Below are 13,858 nucleotides of genomic sequence, written 5' to 3' on the forward strand. Positions count from 1 at the left end.
TCTCCATTGTTTGGTTAGGAGAGCGATCTAAAGTTTGGAGCCTTTAAAGTTAATATTACTTTTTGCTTATTTCGCCATATTTCAGGAACTTTTTAAGTGAATTGAAAAATTTTGCAAACAATTATAATTCAATCCACATAAAAAGTTCTAGAGATATGGTGAAATACGAAAAATCAAAATTAAAATTAAGGGGTCCAAAATTTGTATCACTCTCCTGACTAAACTATGGAGACCATATTTCCCAGATTGCACCAATTCCCTATATTTTGGGGGTCAGAAATCTGAATCCGTTGATAACAGTTATGCTTATTCAGAGAAAGTAAGTTCTTGTGCCTGATTTCACGGCTTCAAATATCTTCTTACTAATTAATTAGCATACTTAAGGTCACCCTTTCTAACCATTAAGATTGAATCCTAAAACGTAATTTGCAAAAAATAAAATATTATGTCAATATTCTTTTTTGTTTACCTTCCGTATGTATAACCAATAATGTAAGCTTTCCCCTGGCAGTTTTATTTAAATGGTTAGAAAGTTATGGTTAATAGATAAATGGTTAATAGATAAATTATTAATTAATTATTTAGAGTTATACTTTCATTTTTCATTGCTCTTGACTTGCATTGTAGTTTTATTGGTTTCTACAAAATAAGTTTTTGTTTTCTTATAGGGCTCTAAGAGACGTGATCGAATTGAGTTGAATATATACAACTTTGAAACACAAGAGCCAACTGCCGATGTGTTTGATATTACAAACTGCTACGATGAAAACCTTTCCAAAGCATACGTTATAACTTTCCCAGGTAAATATGTTCCGTCAGATATTTTAGTAATGTAAATTGAGAAAAAAAGCATGGTCAAACATACCTCATGTAACGTCAGTATGTTTCGTTATATGTTAAAATTTTGTGTTTAGGGCTCAATGGAAACACCAAAGTTCTCTTTAATTTTTACCGAAGTGCTTTAGTAATGATTTTGGTAAAATTAACAATAGAATATGGTTTTATAATATGTGATAAAACTTGAGGTAAAATGTGATAATTTTGTCATGATACATTAGAGCAAGGTGTAAAAACCATTTATTCGGTTAAATTTACTTTTCAGTTTTGTATTTTTTACGAAATATATGTTAATAAAAATTGTATAAAATTTTGAAAACCGGAATGTTAAACCGGTACCTTATGAAAGAAACAATTACCAAATGAATGGCTTAGATGTATTTTGGTTTTACTAACCAGAATTAAGTTCTTTTACCATAAATGTCAATACCATACAAAACGTTAATTTTTCTCAAATTTTGTTTCTCTGTGTACTATTAAGCAGGAAGAATGCAAAAAATTACGTAGTGGCATCGGGCAAAATTAGGGCCTGAATCTCAACCGTATTAACCTATATGCCTGGATTAGGAATGTACTTTTATTATACAGAAACATATAAAGAATACGTTGCATATGTACAGTTGAGAAAATTAAGTTACAGAAATGCAGTTAGCAAGTATCAAAACATAAAACAATAGGTTATAAATTTAATTGTACTGTATTAATTATACATTCATTATTTTTTTACGGAACAGGTTTGTTTCTCTATGTGCAAAATGCTTGGATTTAGCCTACATGACATAAAATTATTCAAGACTTTCCATAATTTAGTGCGCATGAGTAGAACAATAATTTCTAGACATTAAAATACCAGAGTTAACAAGGTGAACTTATGTTAGTTTCTCACGAGTAATAATATCCATGTTTTTACAAAACAATCGAATACTATTGTTTGGCTTATTATGAAAAAATCACTAAGAATTGCTCCCAAGCAAATAGGTTAATATGTAAGTTTCAGATTTCTAGCTCCCAACAATATTTAAAAAAGTAATGAAATGAAAACTGATGTAAATTATTTAATTTTGCCAGTACTCAAAACATAACCGCATAGATTATATCAAAACATAACTGCATGGACATAACCGCATATTTATTTATTTACAGCCAATAATGCTTTAAGAGGGTCTGAAAAAATTTTGAAGTTAGCTGCCCACTTAGCTTTGAAGGAAGCCACTGGTCTCAGTAAACAAAGAATATTTGTCTCAGAGGTATAACAACAAATGTTATTTTAGCTCATTTAATAAGACTAATTAGTTTATCTCTGCTTTGTTGAACGCATTATTTAAATAAATGAATCTGCGTAATATACGTAAGCATGGGCATATATAAACTTATGAAAACACATATTATCCCATGTTAGATGGTTTGTTAAATACAAGAAACATAATATATAAATACTTAAGAAAGTTTAAATAAATCTGTGTGAGAAAACATTGCCTAAAATATAAGTTAATATTAGCTTCTTTTTTTAACTGTTTTGATTAATGCATTTATTATCTTAGCTTTAGTGATCAAAACAATTTTAAATTTTACATCTTGATCATTTATGTCTATATATTTTATATTTTGATCATATATCTCTCTATATATTTTATATCTGAATACTTTCAACTTGTTTTCAACGATAGAACAATATGACTTATAAAATATAAAAAATAAAACTTCGTAAAATGGTCAATGTCTGCATTTTTGAAGTATTATTTAAATTTTTTACTGAATCTTGAAACATTGCTTTGGATTTCGCTATAAGAAAAACAAACAAGTTCAACTTTAAAGATTTAAAACTTTTTTTAATATGTAACAGAAAATAAAATTTAAAACCATATTAATATTTGATATAAATATCCATATTTTAAAGATTAAAAACATTAAAAATATGAATATTTTTATACAAAATAAATGATTAGTTTGTTTTTGAAAATAAAATTTTCAGCTACACCAAAAATGTTTAAAAAAATTTCAGAAATCATTTTATAATTATTTTATTAACTTATTAAATTACGCAAAATTACAAATATTTCAAAAGAAAGCATGCAATTTTTCAAACGTTTCAAGAATGTGTCTCCACCCCCTTCCCTATAAATATGTCACGGCAAATAATCAGCCTCATTAATTAATTAGAGAATATATCTCAAAATATGTAAAAATTTTCTGAAATTTTTCATCATAATATTTTTTCCCAATTGATTGTAAATAATGATTGATGATTTGCAATCTTGCATATTTTTTAAATATCCGTAAGGAATATTATATTCATATTTTATTTAAATATTTCTAATAATAATGCTTTGTATTTACTACTGATATTAAACTGATACAGTTAAAAGTTGATTTCGGAATGAAATTTTACTTTTTCATTAGCTGAAAGTGTAAAGTAAACAAAGTTTCTTTTTTTTTGCAAATTCTTATTCATAACTAACTTTTTTGCACGAAATTATATAAGGGTCATATTTTAGCATTTCGTTATTTGAAATTTTGTACAATAATTATTTATTTTTGTCCATCATGCTAGTAAGTAAAAAAGTATTTTTCACTACTCTTTCATAATGTTTTACTGTTCCTAAAATATTTGTCTATTTGTAGACTGTGTTTAACAAACAGTTTTTGTTTGTTGAATTCAAACTCTTAGAAGCTCCAACTTCATTGAAACCAAATGTCACAAAGAAGGAAATGTCTCTTGCTGATGCAGCTGCCAAATTAAAAAAGTCTGTCCAGGATGGATCATTTAAGCTATCTGTTTCGGCTGATTCTGGAGTAAGTATTCTTTGTTACATCAAACAATGAAACAAACAATACATGGATATGAAACTCCATGCATAATAAAAACACCAATATCTGTATATCCTGTACTTGATCTTTTCGAATCCTACCACTTAACAGCTGTGGCCAGAACTTTTATTTAAAAGGAAAGACTGCAATACAGTTACATTATGATTCTACGTACAATATAGTATGTGAGAGAAATAATATAGCATTTATGGAAAATGCATGGTATAAGTGCATAGAAATACCGTTTAAAAATCATCATGAAGATATAGATGCATTAAAGTAGATACATAAAAATGATTGATTTGATATTATGATTGACATTAAGCTCTGATCTTATACATGCCAGTAACTTATTTATATGAAATGTTAAAATAATGTTTCGCTGATAGAATTCGTAATTTCATTATAAAATACGTGTTCTTAAGTTTGATACTTACATAATTAAAATTTCAATGACCATAATTCAAAAGTGTTGTTAGCTTTTGTTTAACTTTAAGAATTGAAGAACTGAAGGGGAATGCAGTAAAATTGTATGACAGTGTATGACATTACTTTATGAATAAAGACATAAAAATATATTTAAAATCAATACCTAAAAAGATATCAATACATTGAGTGATTACATACAACAAGAATATATGAAAATATAGTAGTGTAGATTCAATATAATCATTGACTGGATAATTTGATAGAAAAATTCTAAAAAATCCATCAAAATGTCATAAAATTTGTCTTGTTTCTGGCCATATAGTGGCACAATAGAGCTAAATAATTTTAACGAAATGATTTGGTAATGTTTATGATTTTAAAATTAAGAATAAAATACGATTTTGCAGTATGTAATAAAAATTTTTAAATGTGGTAAAATTTGGTAATTGTATCATGAAGTCTTAGAGCATGTCATAAAAACTATTTTTTCGGTAAAATTTACTTTTCAATTTTATATTATTTATTAAATGTGTGGTAATAGGAACTATAATTTTGAAAACCCGAATTTCTGGTGAACCGTCATGCGAATAGAAAAATTTCCAAATGAATGGTTTAAATACCATAAATTTTGATTTTATTAACAAGAATAATGTTTTTTTTAATCAGAAATGTCATTACCGTTCAATAGGGTAGTTTTTTTCCATGTACAGTACGCAAGAAAGAAAAAGTAAGAACAATTCTGATCTAATAGTCAGACTTCACGTTCTAGGATTCAATGTCAATTGTTCGAAGTTGTTCAATATCAATGTGGAATAAGCATATCTTTTTTTAGTGGATTCAGATTTCTAACCCCCAGAATATGGGGGTATCCGCAATATGGGAAATAAGGTCTCAATAGTTTGGTCGGGAAAGCTCTCTTGAGTTTAGACCCCTTAATGCTAATTTTACTTTTTGTGCATTTCGTTATATCTCTAAAACTTCTTAAACTAATTGAAAAAGTTTTTGCTCGCAATTATAAAATTCGTTTGTTCAACCATTTTGAAATAAAATTATGAAAAATAACAAATATTTACTAAAAATAGTTTTTTTTATGGAATTACTTTTGGATAAACGAAATTTATAATGGCGTGTAAAAATTTTTCGATTCTCTTAAATTGCTCTCGATATATAGGAAAATATGAAAAAGCAAAATTAACATTATGGGTTTCACACTTTGGAGTTCTCTCATTTCCAAACTATGGAGTCCATGTTTCCCAGATTGCTGCTATCATCTATATTTTGAGAATCAAAAATCCGAATCAAACGAAAACAATGTAAGTTTCTTTAAAAAAAAGTACGTTTTTGTGTCTGATTTCGTAACTTAAAATATCGTCTGCATTTATCAATTAGCATATCTGACGTCATCCCCTCGACGTTAAGATTGAGTCCTAAAACGTGAAGATCCGATCTTTAGATCAAAAGTAATTCAGGGTGGTCCGTTTTTTTGGGCACTGTACATTGGAAGCAAATTATATTGAAGTTTTTAGGTTGATGTATAGGGGTTTCCTCCATTTGAGAAATTGGTTGGAACTTTAGAATTCCACATGAAACTTTTCAAAATGGATTTAAACAAATGTGGTTTTGCACATTATCTTTCAAAATATTTAATAATCGATAACCTCTCAATAACATGCTGTATTTTAAGCAATTATATTTAAAATTCTAACATCACATGCATTTTTTTTCGAGACTGACTGGAACTATTTATAGAACAATTGACATCATAATAGTTTTTATTAAATAGATTTATTGTCAATCGCAATTTTAATTTCAAATTGAAAAAAAGGATTTTAATTATCCTGATAAAAATCCTGAAACTACCAATCTGTATTAATATTATTATCTTTAATCAGGTTTAAAAATTTGGTGGTTTTGAGATTCTAGTGAAATTTTAAGGTTAAAACTACCTATCTTCTCATGAGTTTTTGTTCAGTTGAATTACAAGCTTAAGGCGATACTTAAAATGTTTTTTAAAACAATTAATTTCAGATAGTATACAGTGTTTTATAAATAATATTTAAAACGATTGAAATAACAGAATGCATGTTTAAAATCTTTATTACGAATATTTATTTCCTACATTAACTATTATTTTTATTGATTTTCAGCTTATTACACTCATACCTCAAAAAGATGGCTTTAATGAATTCTCTGGAGATCGCAAAGTACAAGATACTAGTTCATTTAGTCAGGGTAAGTTGTTATAATTTTTATTAATGTTTTTTTATAACTGAATATAAGCTAATATTAGTGAAAAATAATGCTTCGCAGAGTTTTTAAAAAAATTTGTATTTCTTTTTTTGCTTTCTTGAAAACTAATTATTGGAGTATATAAAGTGAAAAGACCTAAGAAATTTATGATCCAGTGATCTGATTTTCACGTGATAATATCTTAATAGTTTGAGAAGCAGACGTTAAAAACATTAATTATTGTAATGTTCTCGATGTTTGAAATTATTGCATCTGACTTTTTTAATTCTATAATGATAAATTTTGAAAGTTGAAAAATAAACATTTTACTATGCTTATAATGATTCAATTGTTAGGGATTCAATCGAAAATTTGAAAAGGAAAATAGTAAAATAGTTTGCAAGAAAGTACGCCAAAAAAGTTTGGTGTGTTTACTTCTAATATATGATTTAAGTAATAGGTTTTAAAAAAACTGCAAGAAAGTTTAGTAAGTTGCATTTAAATAATTTTTAGAATTCTATCTGTTCTTCCCAAATTTTTTTTTATAAAACAGAGCAATTATTTTAGAAGGTTACTTCTTAAATTTTGTAAATACTTGTAAATATTTAAGTTCATATGATGAGAAGAGAGAAATAAGGATCGTTGGTGAAACCCAAAACATGGGGAATGTTGCTTCACTAAAAACCTGACCTCCAAAATAATTAGTAGAAACATTATTCTAGCTATTTTATAGAGTTTACAGTTATTGCTCTTACTCGTAATACTTGAAATATTTAATATACAACCAATGCTCTACAGATAATACTTAGAGTTATGCTCTTAATAATAATTTCTTAAACTTATTCGAGTATTTTTAGAAGAAGAACAGCTTTTCAAATATTATTTTTTAAGAATTCAAGGTACACAAATCTCAAATAAGGAATAACAAAATTTCTGGAAATAAAAGCTATAAAATATTTCATAGAAATTACTTTAAAGAATATTTTAAATTCATCTTGTCTATGAATATGCAGTTTATTAACTTTGTTTACAAGAAATACAATAAACTAGACTTACTCATATTAAATTATAAGCTTTTTCGAAAATATTCATTTTTACCTTATGTTAAGGCGAAACGAAATTTTAAAGATAACTGTGCAAAAAAAAACACATTTGAAATCGAATATTTTGAACCAACAATCCTAAAAAATGCATAAGAAATTTGTTGTGTATTTAGTTTTTTTTATGTAAATTTTAGCAAATATTACATTGTTTTAAGAAATTATGACAGAGAACAAAATTTTTACTGCCGTGAGATCTTGAATTTGCGTCTGTATGTTTTCTAATGTTTCAATGTTCTATATTGCTAATTAAATTTGTGTATTATTGCAGTGGTCATAACAATGTTTTTTGTATATCACAAATGCTGATAAATTAATAGTCAATGAAGAACATGTAATTCTCATTTTTCTAGAAACCAAATTCAGTTATTCAGATTTTTATTGTGCAGCTATTGTTTGATATGCCCCATGATGGCTTTAATTTGCTATAAATTATTTTAAGCTATTACGTTATTTTTCGTTATGCAACAACAAGTTAGTTAGTTTAAGTGCCAAAAATCTTTTTTCAATAAAATTCGTTTAGTAATTGTCAGTAGTAAGAATGCTTACAGTTTATATTTTTGCAATTAAACACTTATTTCATCGGCAGCATTTAAAATGCATTTCCTAAGAAAATAATGCAATTACTGAATTGGATAACATTTATAATTTAATATTGTTCCTGAGTACATTTTTGTATCGTGGTCCAACGAACACTAAGGTACTTCAGCCACGTAATAGGTTGGTTCATTCTTCAAGGTTCAGCTTAATAAAATTAATATAAAAGAAGTACCAACAGAAATTTTTAAAAATATGATGAGTGATGAAAAGTAGGCAGTTTTTTTTGTTGAGAATATGTATCGAAAGAATAGAAATATATCGAAATATTTAAAAACTATACGGATAATTTTTTATCGAGATAAGTGGACCAACTAAACCTAGTTCTCCCTATTATTAAATCAAATTTCTAATAAAGAGAAATTTCGATAATTAAAAAAAATGCATGCTGATAATTGATTGAATTTTACAGAAGATCAATATATATATATATATATATATATATATATATGTAAATTGTCAAATTAAATATATAATGTAAATATATAATGTTAATTGTCTATTTTCGCATCAAAAATTTGATTCTTAAAGTTTATAATTCCTCTCTCCATAATAATTTTATTGAAAGAACGATTTTTAAAAAATTGTAGTATGGATTTTTAGAAGAGAATTGCTTTGATACAAATTTCGTTAATGTGAAAAATTTGGAAAAGTCAAATAAAAATGTAGTTCAAGGAAAAAAAAATTAGGATAAGTAGATATCGCTCATGGGTTGCAATAGTGGCACAACTAAAAAAACACGAGTTTAAGACTAAGAACAGGTGTAAATATGAAAATACACATTCCTTCAGCAGCAATACTAGCAAAACTCATAATTCAACTTGAAGGTAATCTTCGTTTAGGCAAACTAAAGCATTTCTTATGCAGTTTCCTTAGCAATGAAAACTTTAAACACACTTATCCTCAAAACATTATTTTTTGAGTTCTGCCGCTATTGCAGCCCATGAGCGATATATTGAAAGAAAATAGTAGTGAGTTTAATGATAAGCTCATTAGTCTTTTACATGGTTATCTATATTAATTTACCTAGTATAAGATTGGTGTATGAGTATTAATTTACGTAGTAAGAATGATGATGGTGATTTCTGGACGCCCTAGAAATCCTCGCGTATGGGTGATTGAAAGTTCTTGCTCATTGATATTTTAGCATAATCAAAAATATCTAATTAAGATACAATGCTGTTGAATAACTTGTAGAAAATATCTCTCAGCATCCCAATTGTTATAAAGTTCCAAAATGGTTTTAATCTGCAAAGCTCCAGTAACATTATAAACACTATAGCTATTTTCTGATTAAGCTAGTATTTAGAAATTCAACTTAAACTATCAAGTAAAAGTTTGGAAACGTAGAATAGTTCAACAGCATGCTTAGTGAAAATTTTTAATCCACGAATTCATGCAGTTTTACGGTACTCAGAATCAATTTAAACTTCCCAGAACTTGTCCAGAAAGGGTTTGATCAGCGTGCTAATTTTAATACTTATTCCTTGCGTTAAAGCTTTAGGCATTATAAAATTTTTTATCTTCGAAATAAATATTCTAATAAATTTGTACATTTTTCAGGAAGCGTCGTTGGCTTGACAATTGGCATGCTGCTCTTAGGTTTTGTTCTGGGAGGCGTAGCATTAAATTTGATTGTGAGCCGAAAGTTTGGTGTTTCGTTGTTCAAACGCTAAAATTCTGGAAGGAATAACTTCAATTATCTTTTGAATGAAAACACGATGTAATGTTATCTCCATATTATAAGAGACTCTAAGAAATATATTGTAAATATGTTTATAATTTATTTTCGTGTGAAAATGTCTTTATGTATCATTGAAACAAATAAAGGATTTTGAATATTTCTGATAACATAACGTCTAATCTACTTCCGGTTTATTACACAAAGCTCCAATAGCATGAGCGGTACTATATCTGCCATAGCGACTATGTGATCAAGCTGGTATTAGGGAACTTATCTTAAAATATCTCGCAGATATATGAAAAAGTAAAATAATTCATCAACACGCACAATGAAAAATTTGCATTCTTTAAATGAAACAGTTTTATGGTACTCAGAATCTGCTCAAACATGTTAAAGAGGTATGAATTAAATACAATACTTATATTATGTAAGAGCGTTAGGCATTAGACATTTTCTGTTTTCGAATTAAATATTCTAATAAAATTGTGCATTTTCTAGGAAGCGTCATCGGCTTGACTATTGGTATGCTGCTCTTGGGATTTGTTCTGGGAGGTGTAGCATTAAATTTGGTTGTGAGCCGAAAGTTTGGTGTTTCGTTGTTCCAAAGTAAAAATTCTGGAATGAATAACTTCAATAATCCTTTGAATGAAAGCTCGATGTAATGATTTTCCGTATTATGAGAGACTTTAAAAATATACAATTGTAAATATGTTTATAATTTTTTCGTATGGAAACCTTTTTATGTATCATTGAAGGAATAAAGGATTTGAAAATTTTTAAAAAACATAACGTTTTTTTTCCAAATTGCTTAAAAGAGAGCGTTTACGCATAGAAAAAAATATTTACAGTATTTTTTAAAATGTTTTTTTTTTATCAGATTAGAACAATTTTTGAAGCTAATTAAATCGCAAAAAATATCTTTAAAAAATATATTATCAAAACTATATATATACTTACTTAGGAAGTATCTTAATAGAAACTCGATTAAAAAACGTAAACTGCAGATAGCATAGTTTGGAGATTTCAAGTGTGTAATGTTCTTTTTTTCATTTTTACTTAATGACTTAACTATTGACAATCATGACTAATCAAGAATATATGTGATTATTATTTTTTATGTTATTCTGTAAGCGTTTTAAAATTATTTGACAAAAAATATTGTGGATGCCGTTTGCTTCCTGAACATTATAAGTTTACGAACGAACACGAATTTGCATTTCAGTGATTAGTATGAGAGAACTATAGCATCGTTAAAATTTAACCACAGGAATTTTGAAAAAAATTGATTTTAGTCTCCAATTTTAAACTTCGAGGTTGTTTGGTTTTTATTTCAAGTATTTTTGCTCCTGGTGATTTTTTTAAACAAGAAAATTCTGCTTAAAAATAAGGAAAGTATTGTTTACAAAATAAAAATTAAAAAATTGAAAGTTTCAAAAGATAGACCCTTAATTATAAAGTTTTGAAATGAGCAAGCACGAAGTAGAAACATTCACCACAAAATACCAATTACAGAAATAGCTTCAGTTACTAGGATGAGTCAGAAAATTTAGTCCAACCTTAAACAACAATATCGGTACCTTGAAACATGATACTGAGGGAATTTCTTGCTGATCTAATATAGTGATTAATTGAACTATGCCACAGTATTATAGTATAGTAGGGTTTAACTTGAACGGAATGCTTCAACATAGGCTGATGGTTAAACTTAAACTGACCAGCGCCCTCAAGAAATTAAAAAAACTAGTAGCAAAATTTCTATACAAATATTGGAAAACTTACTGCTTTTCCTCCAAATAAGACTGGTTCTAAAGATATTCCTCAATGGGATTCTCCAACAGAAATAGTTTTTTTAGAAAAGGAAAGAGGTGAGTTATCGAATTTTTTTTAGAAATTTTGCTGCCAATATTTTTTAGTTTCTTGAGGACGCTGGTCATTTTAGTTCAACCTGAAACCATAGTAAGATTGAAATCAATATACAGGAAATTATGTAAACATAGAACATGAGGCTCTAAAATTTCTAAAAGGCAATGAAATTTAATCTATGAAAGCTTAAAAATAGGCCAGCAATTTTTATTACATAATAGGAAAAAAACTCTTCTGTTAAAATTTGATCCACTGTAAAAAATTCCAAACGGGATTTTTTACAGTGTTTACGGATGATGCACCTAAAGTGCGGCACTTTAGGTGCATCATCCGTAAACTCCATTTCTACTGCAAAATATAATGCCGTAATTTTTACAGTAATATTTGTCTGATTTAAGTGATTCAGTGATTTTATGGTAATTATTACCGTCAACCTTTATTACCAATTATTTATCAATTATTACCTTTGTGCAATGAGGGGTGACTTTGTGCAAACTGTCATTTTTACAATTTTTGCGTCGTGCCATCTAGGGGTATATTTTTTAAGCTCGGCATCAACTGATTTGAGTGGTCAACATAACGAACTAATGGTTTACCAAGAACTGGCAATGTAAACATCAACGTTCTTGGAAAATTGCGAGCTCAAATTACAAACAGTTTCAAATTTTTTAACGTCTCAAAATCGGAGGCTGGAAAGTCTGCTCGGTTGAATAAGTTCCAGTTATCCAGGCCAGGAAAGTAGATTATACTTTAAAAGCCTTATCAATTGAGATAACAAATCGTGCATAATTTTTTGCTTTTAATTATTATATTGCTAGTTATTTAATAATTAACAGTTTGCACAAAGTCACCCCTTGTTGCACAAAGTCACCCCATCTGACGGTACTTTAAAAATTGCGGTATAATAGATTTTTTGTTCCGTACCGCACTTGGTGTGCCAGGGAGTGAAAAGCACCAGCACCTAAAGTGCCGGTGATTTTTACCGTAATTTAATCTGGAGCTTTTAATAGCAGAGTTAAAATAATTGTAAATATAAGTATAATGTAAGTATATAAGAAAATATACTATAACTTTTTAAAATCTTAAATCATTATTTCTATAAACTGTACAGCCTTGTTTGTGTTTCTGCTTTTTAATGCTAGAATGAAGCTTGCATATTAACATTTAAAAAAACAAGCTAAATTTTCAAATTTGAAGATTTAAAATTTCTATTACGAAGTTGGACACGGATTTGTCTCCAGAGATTTTACGGATACATGAAATTGGAAGCCTAAAAACATACACTATGCATTTTTCTACAACTTTAGTTTTTTAAAAAGTGGAACAGAGTCTTATAGATGCAATAGAAGTGATCGATTTCAAAGAGGAAGTATCTTATTTCTAAGAACATTTCTCGAGATGTTCGAGAGTTGGGATTTTTGGAGTGGGATTTAGCAGGCGGTCGTAAGTGCAAGTGGTTTGTTTTGAGTAGGGATGTGACTGGAATGGAGCTATGCCTGAATGGCTTTGTTCTGTCAATCTCTTTCAGCTTTCTTTTCTAAATCCAGATAAGAAAGAAAAAAAGATATAAAGGATTCCTGGATTCATTACCGCTTTCAAAGGTAGGATCACGTGATAAACTCTGAGTAACAAAATTCGGTTAAACTAACATTTAAAAAATCAGATGTTTGTATACGATTTCAGCATATTTTATTCGATTTTCCTCAAACTGTTTAAGACATGGCCCTTTACCCATAACCTGATGAGAAAACAATGTAATTTATATCTGCAATCAGATGTCTAAATTATTTTGTTTCATTAACCTTCCAACACAGGAATTTTTATTAAACGTTTTCTTAATATTTTTTCTATAATATTCTTTAGTATTAATTTAGGTCAAAAAAGTTTAAAAATATTATATTTAGCATTTTAATAATTTAAAGTTATTAAATACAGCATGGAACAGCTGTGTTTTTTATGCGTTTAAGGTGAAATCTTCCAAACTCAGCTTACTTCATAATAATAATTTTTCAAATTGACTCTTATTTGCAGTTATTTAGATCTAAGAGCAACGGTTATTCATCATTGAAATTTCATAAATTTTAAAAAATCAATTATTGATAAAGTTTTGAATTCAAAAGAAAAAAAAATCAAACTACTTTTTTTGGATTTCATAATTTAGTGCAAATATAATATCAATAACGAAACAGATTTTTTAAATAACTATTAGAGTGCTTTTTAGAACTAAAAAATAACAAAATATTTCTGCTGGAAATTAGAGCGTCAGAAAAATATAGATAAAAAGAACCCCAGAGTCCCATATGCGTCAAAG

At 27.7% G+C, this 13,858-nt stretch overlaps 1 protein-coding gene across 2 annotated transcripts in view; it reads left to right on the top strand.

Moving 5' to 3' along the window:
* The window catches only part of LOC107448563 (uncharacterized), a 182,180-nt gene extending 171,712 nt beyond the window's left edge, over positions 1-10,468 (top strand). The window contains exons 11-15 of one of the 2 annotated variants that reach the window (XM_043048709.2): positions 669-801; positions 1,981-2,084; positions 3,460-3,630; positions 6,222-6,306; positions 9,564-9,851. In XM_043048709.2, the coding sequence (XP_042904643.1) occupies positions 669-801; positions 1,981-2,084; positions 3,460-3,630; positions 6,222-6,306; positions 9,564-9,676 (606 nt within the window). In that variant the 3' untranslated portion in view covers positions 9,677-9,851. Of the gene's footprint in view, positions 1-668; positions 802-1,980; positions 2,085-3,459; positions 3,631-6,221; positions 6,307-9,563; positions 9,852-10,182 lie in introns of those variants that run through there. The other variant, XM_043048708.2, reaches the window with a different exon arrangement.
* Positions 10,469-13,858: the final 3,390 nt, after the last annotated feature.

The sequence above is a fragment of the Parasteatoda tepidariorum genome, chromosome 11, assembly GCF_982258835.1.
Source record: "Parasteatoda tepidariorum strain Cologne lab strain chromosome 11, Ptep-v5.0, whole genome shotgun sequence".
NCBI classification, from domain to species: Eukaryota; Metazoa; Arthropoda; class Arachnida; order Araneae; family Theridiidae; genus Parasteatoda; species Parasteatoda tepidariorum.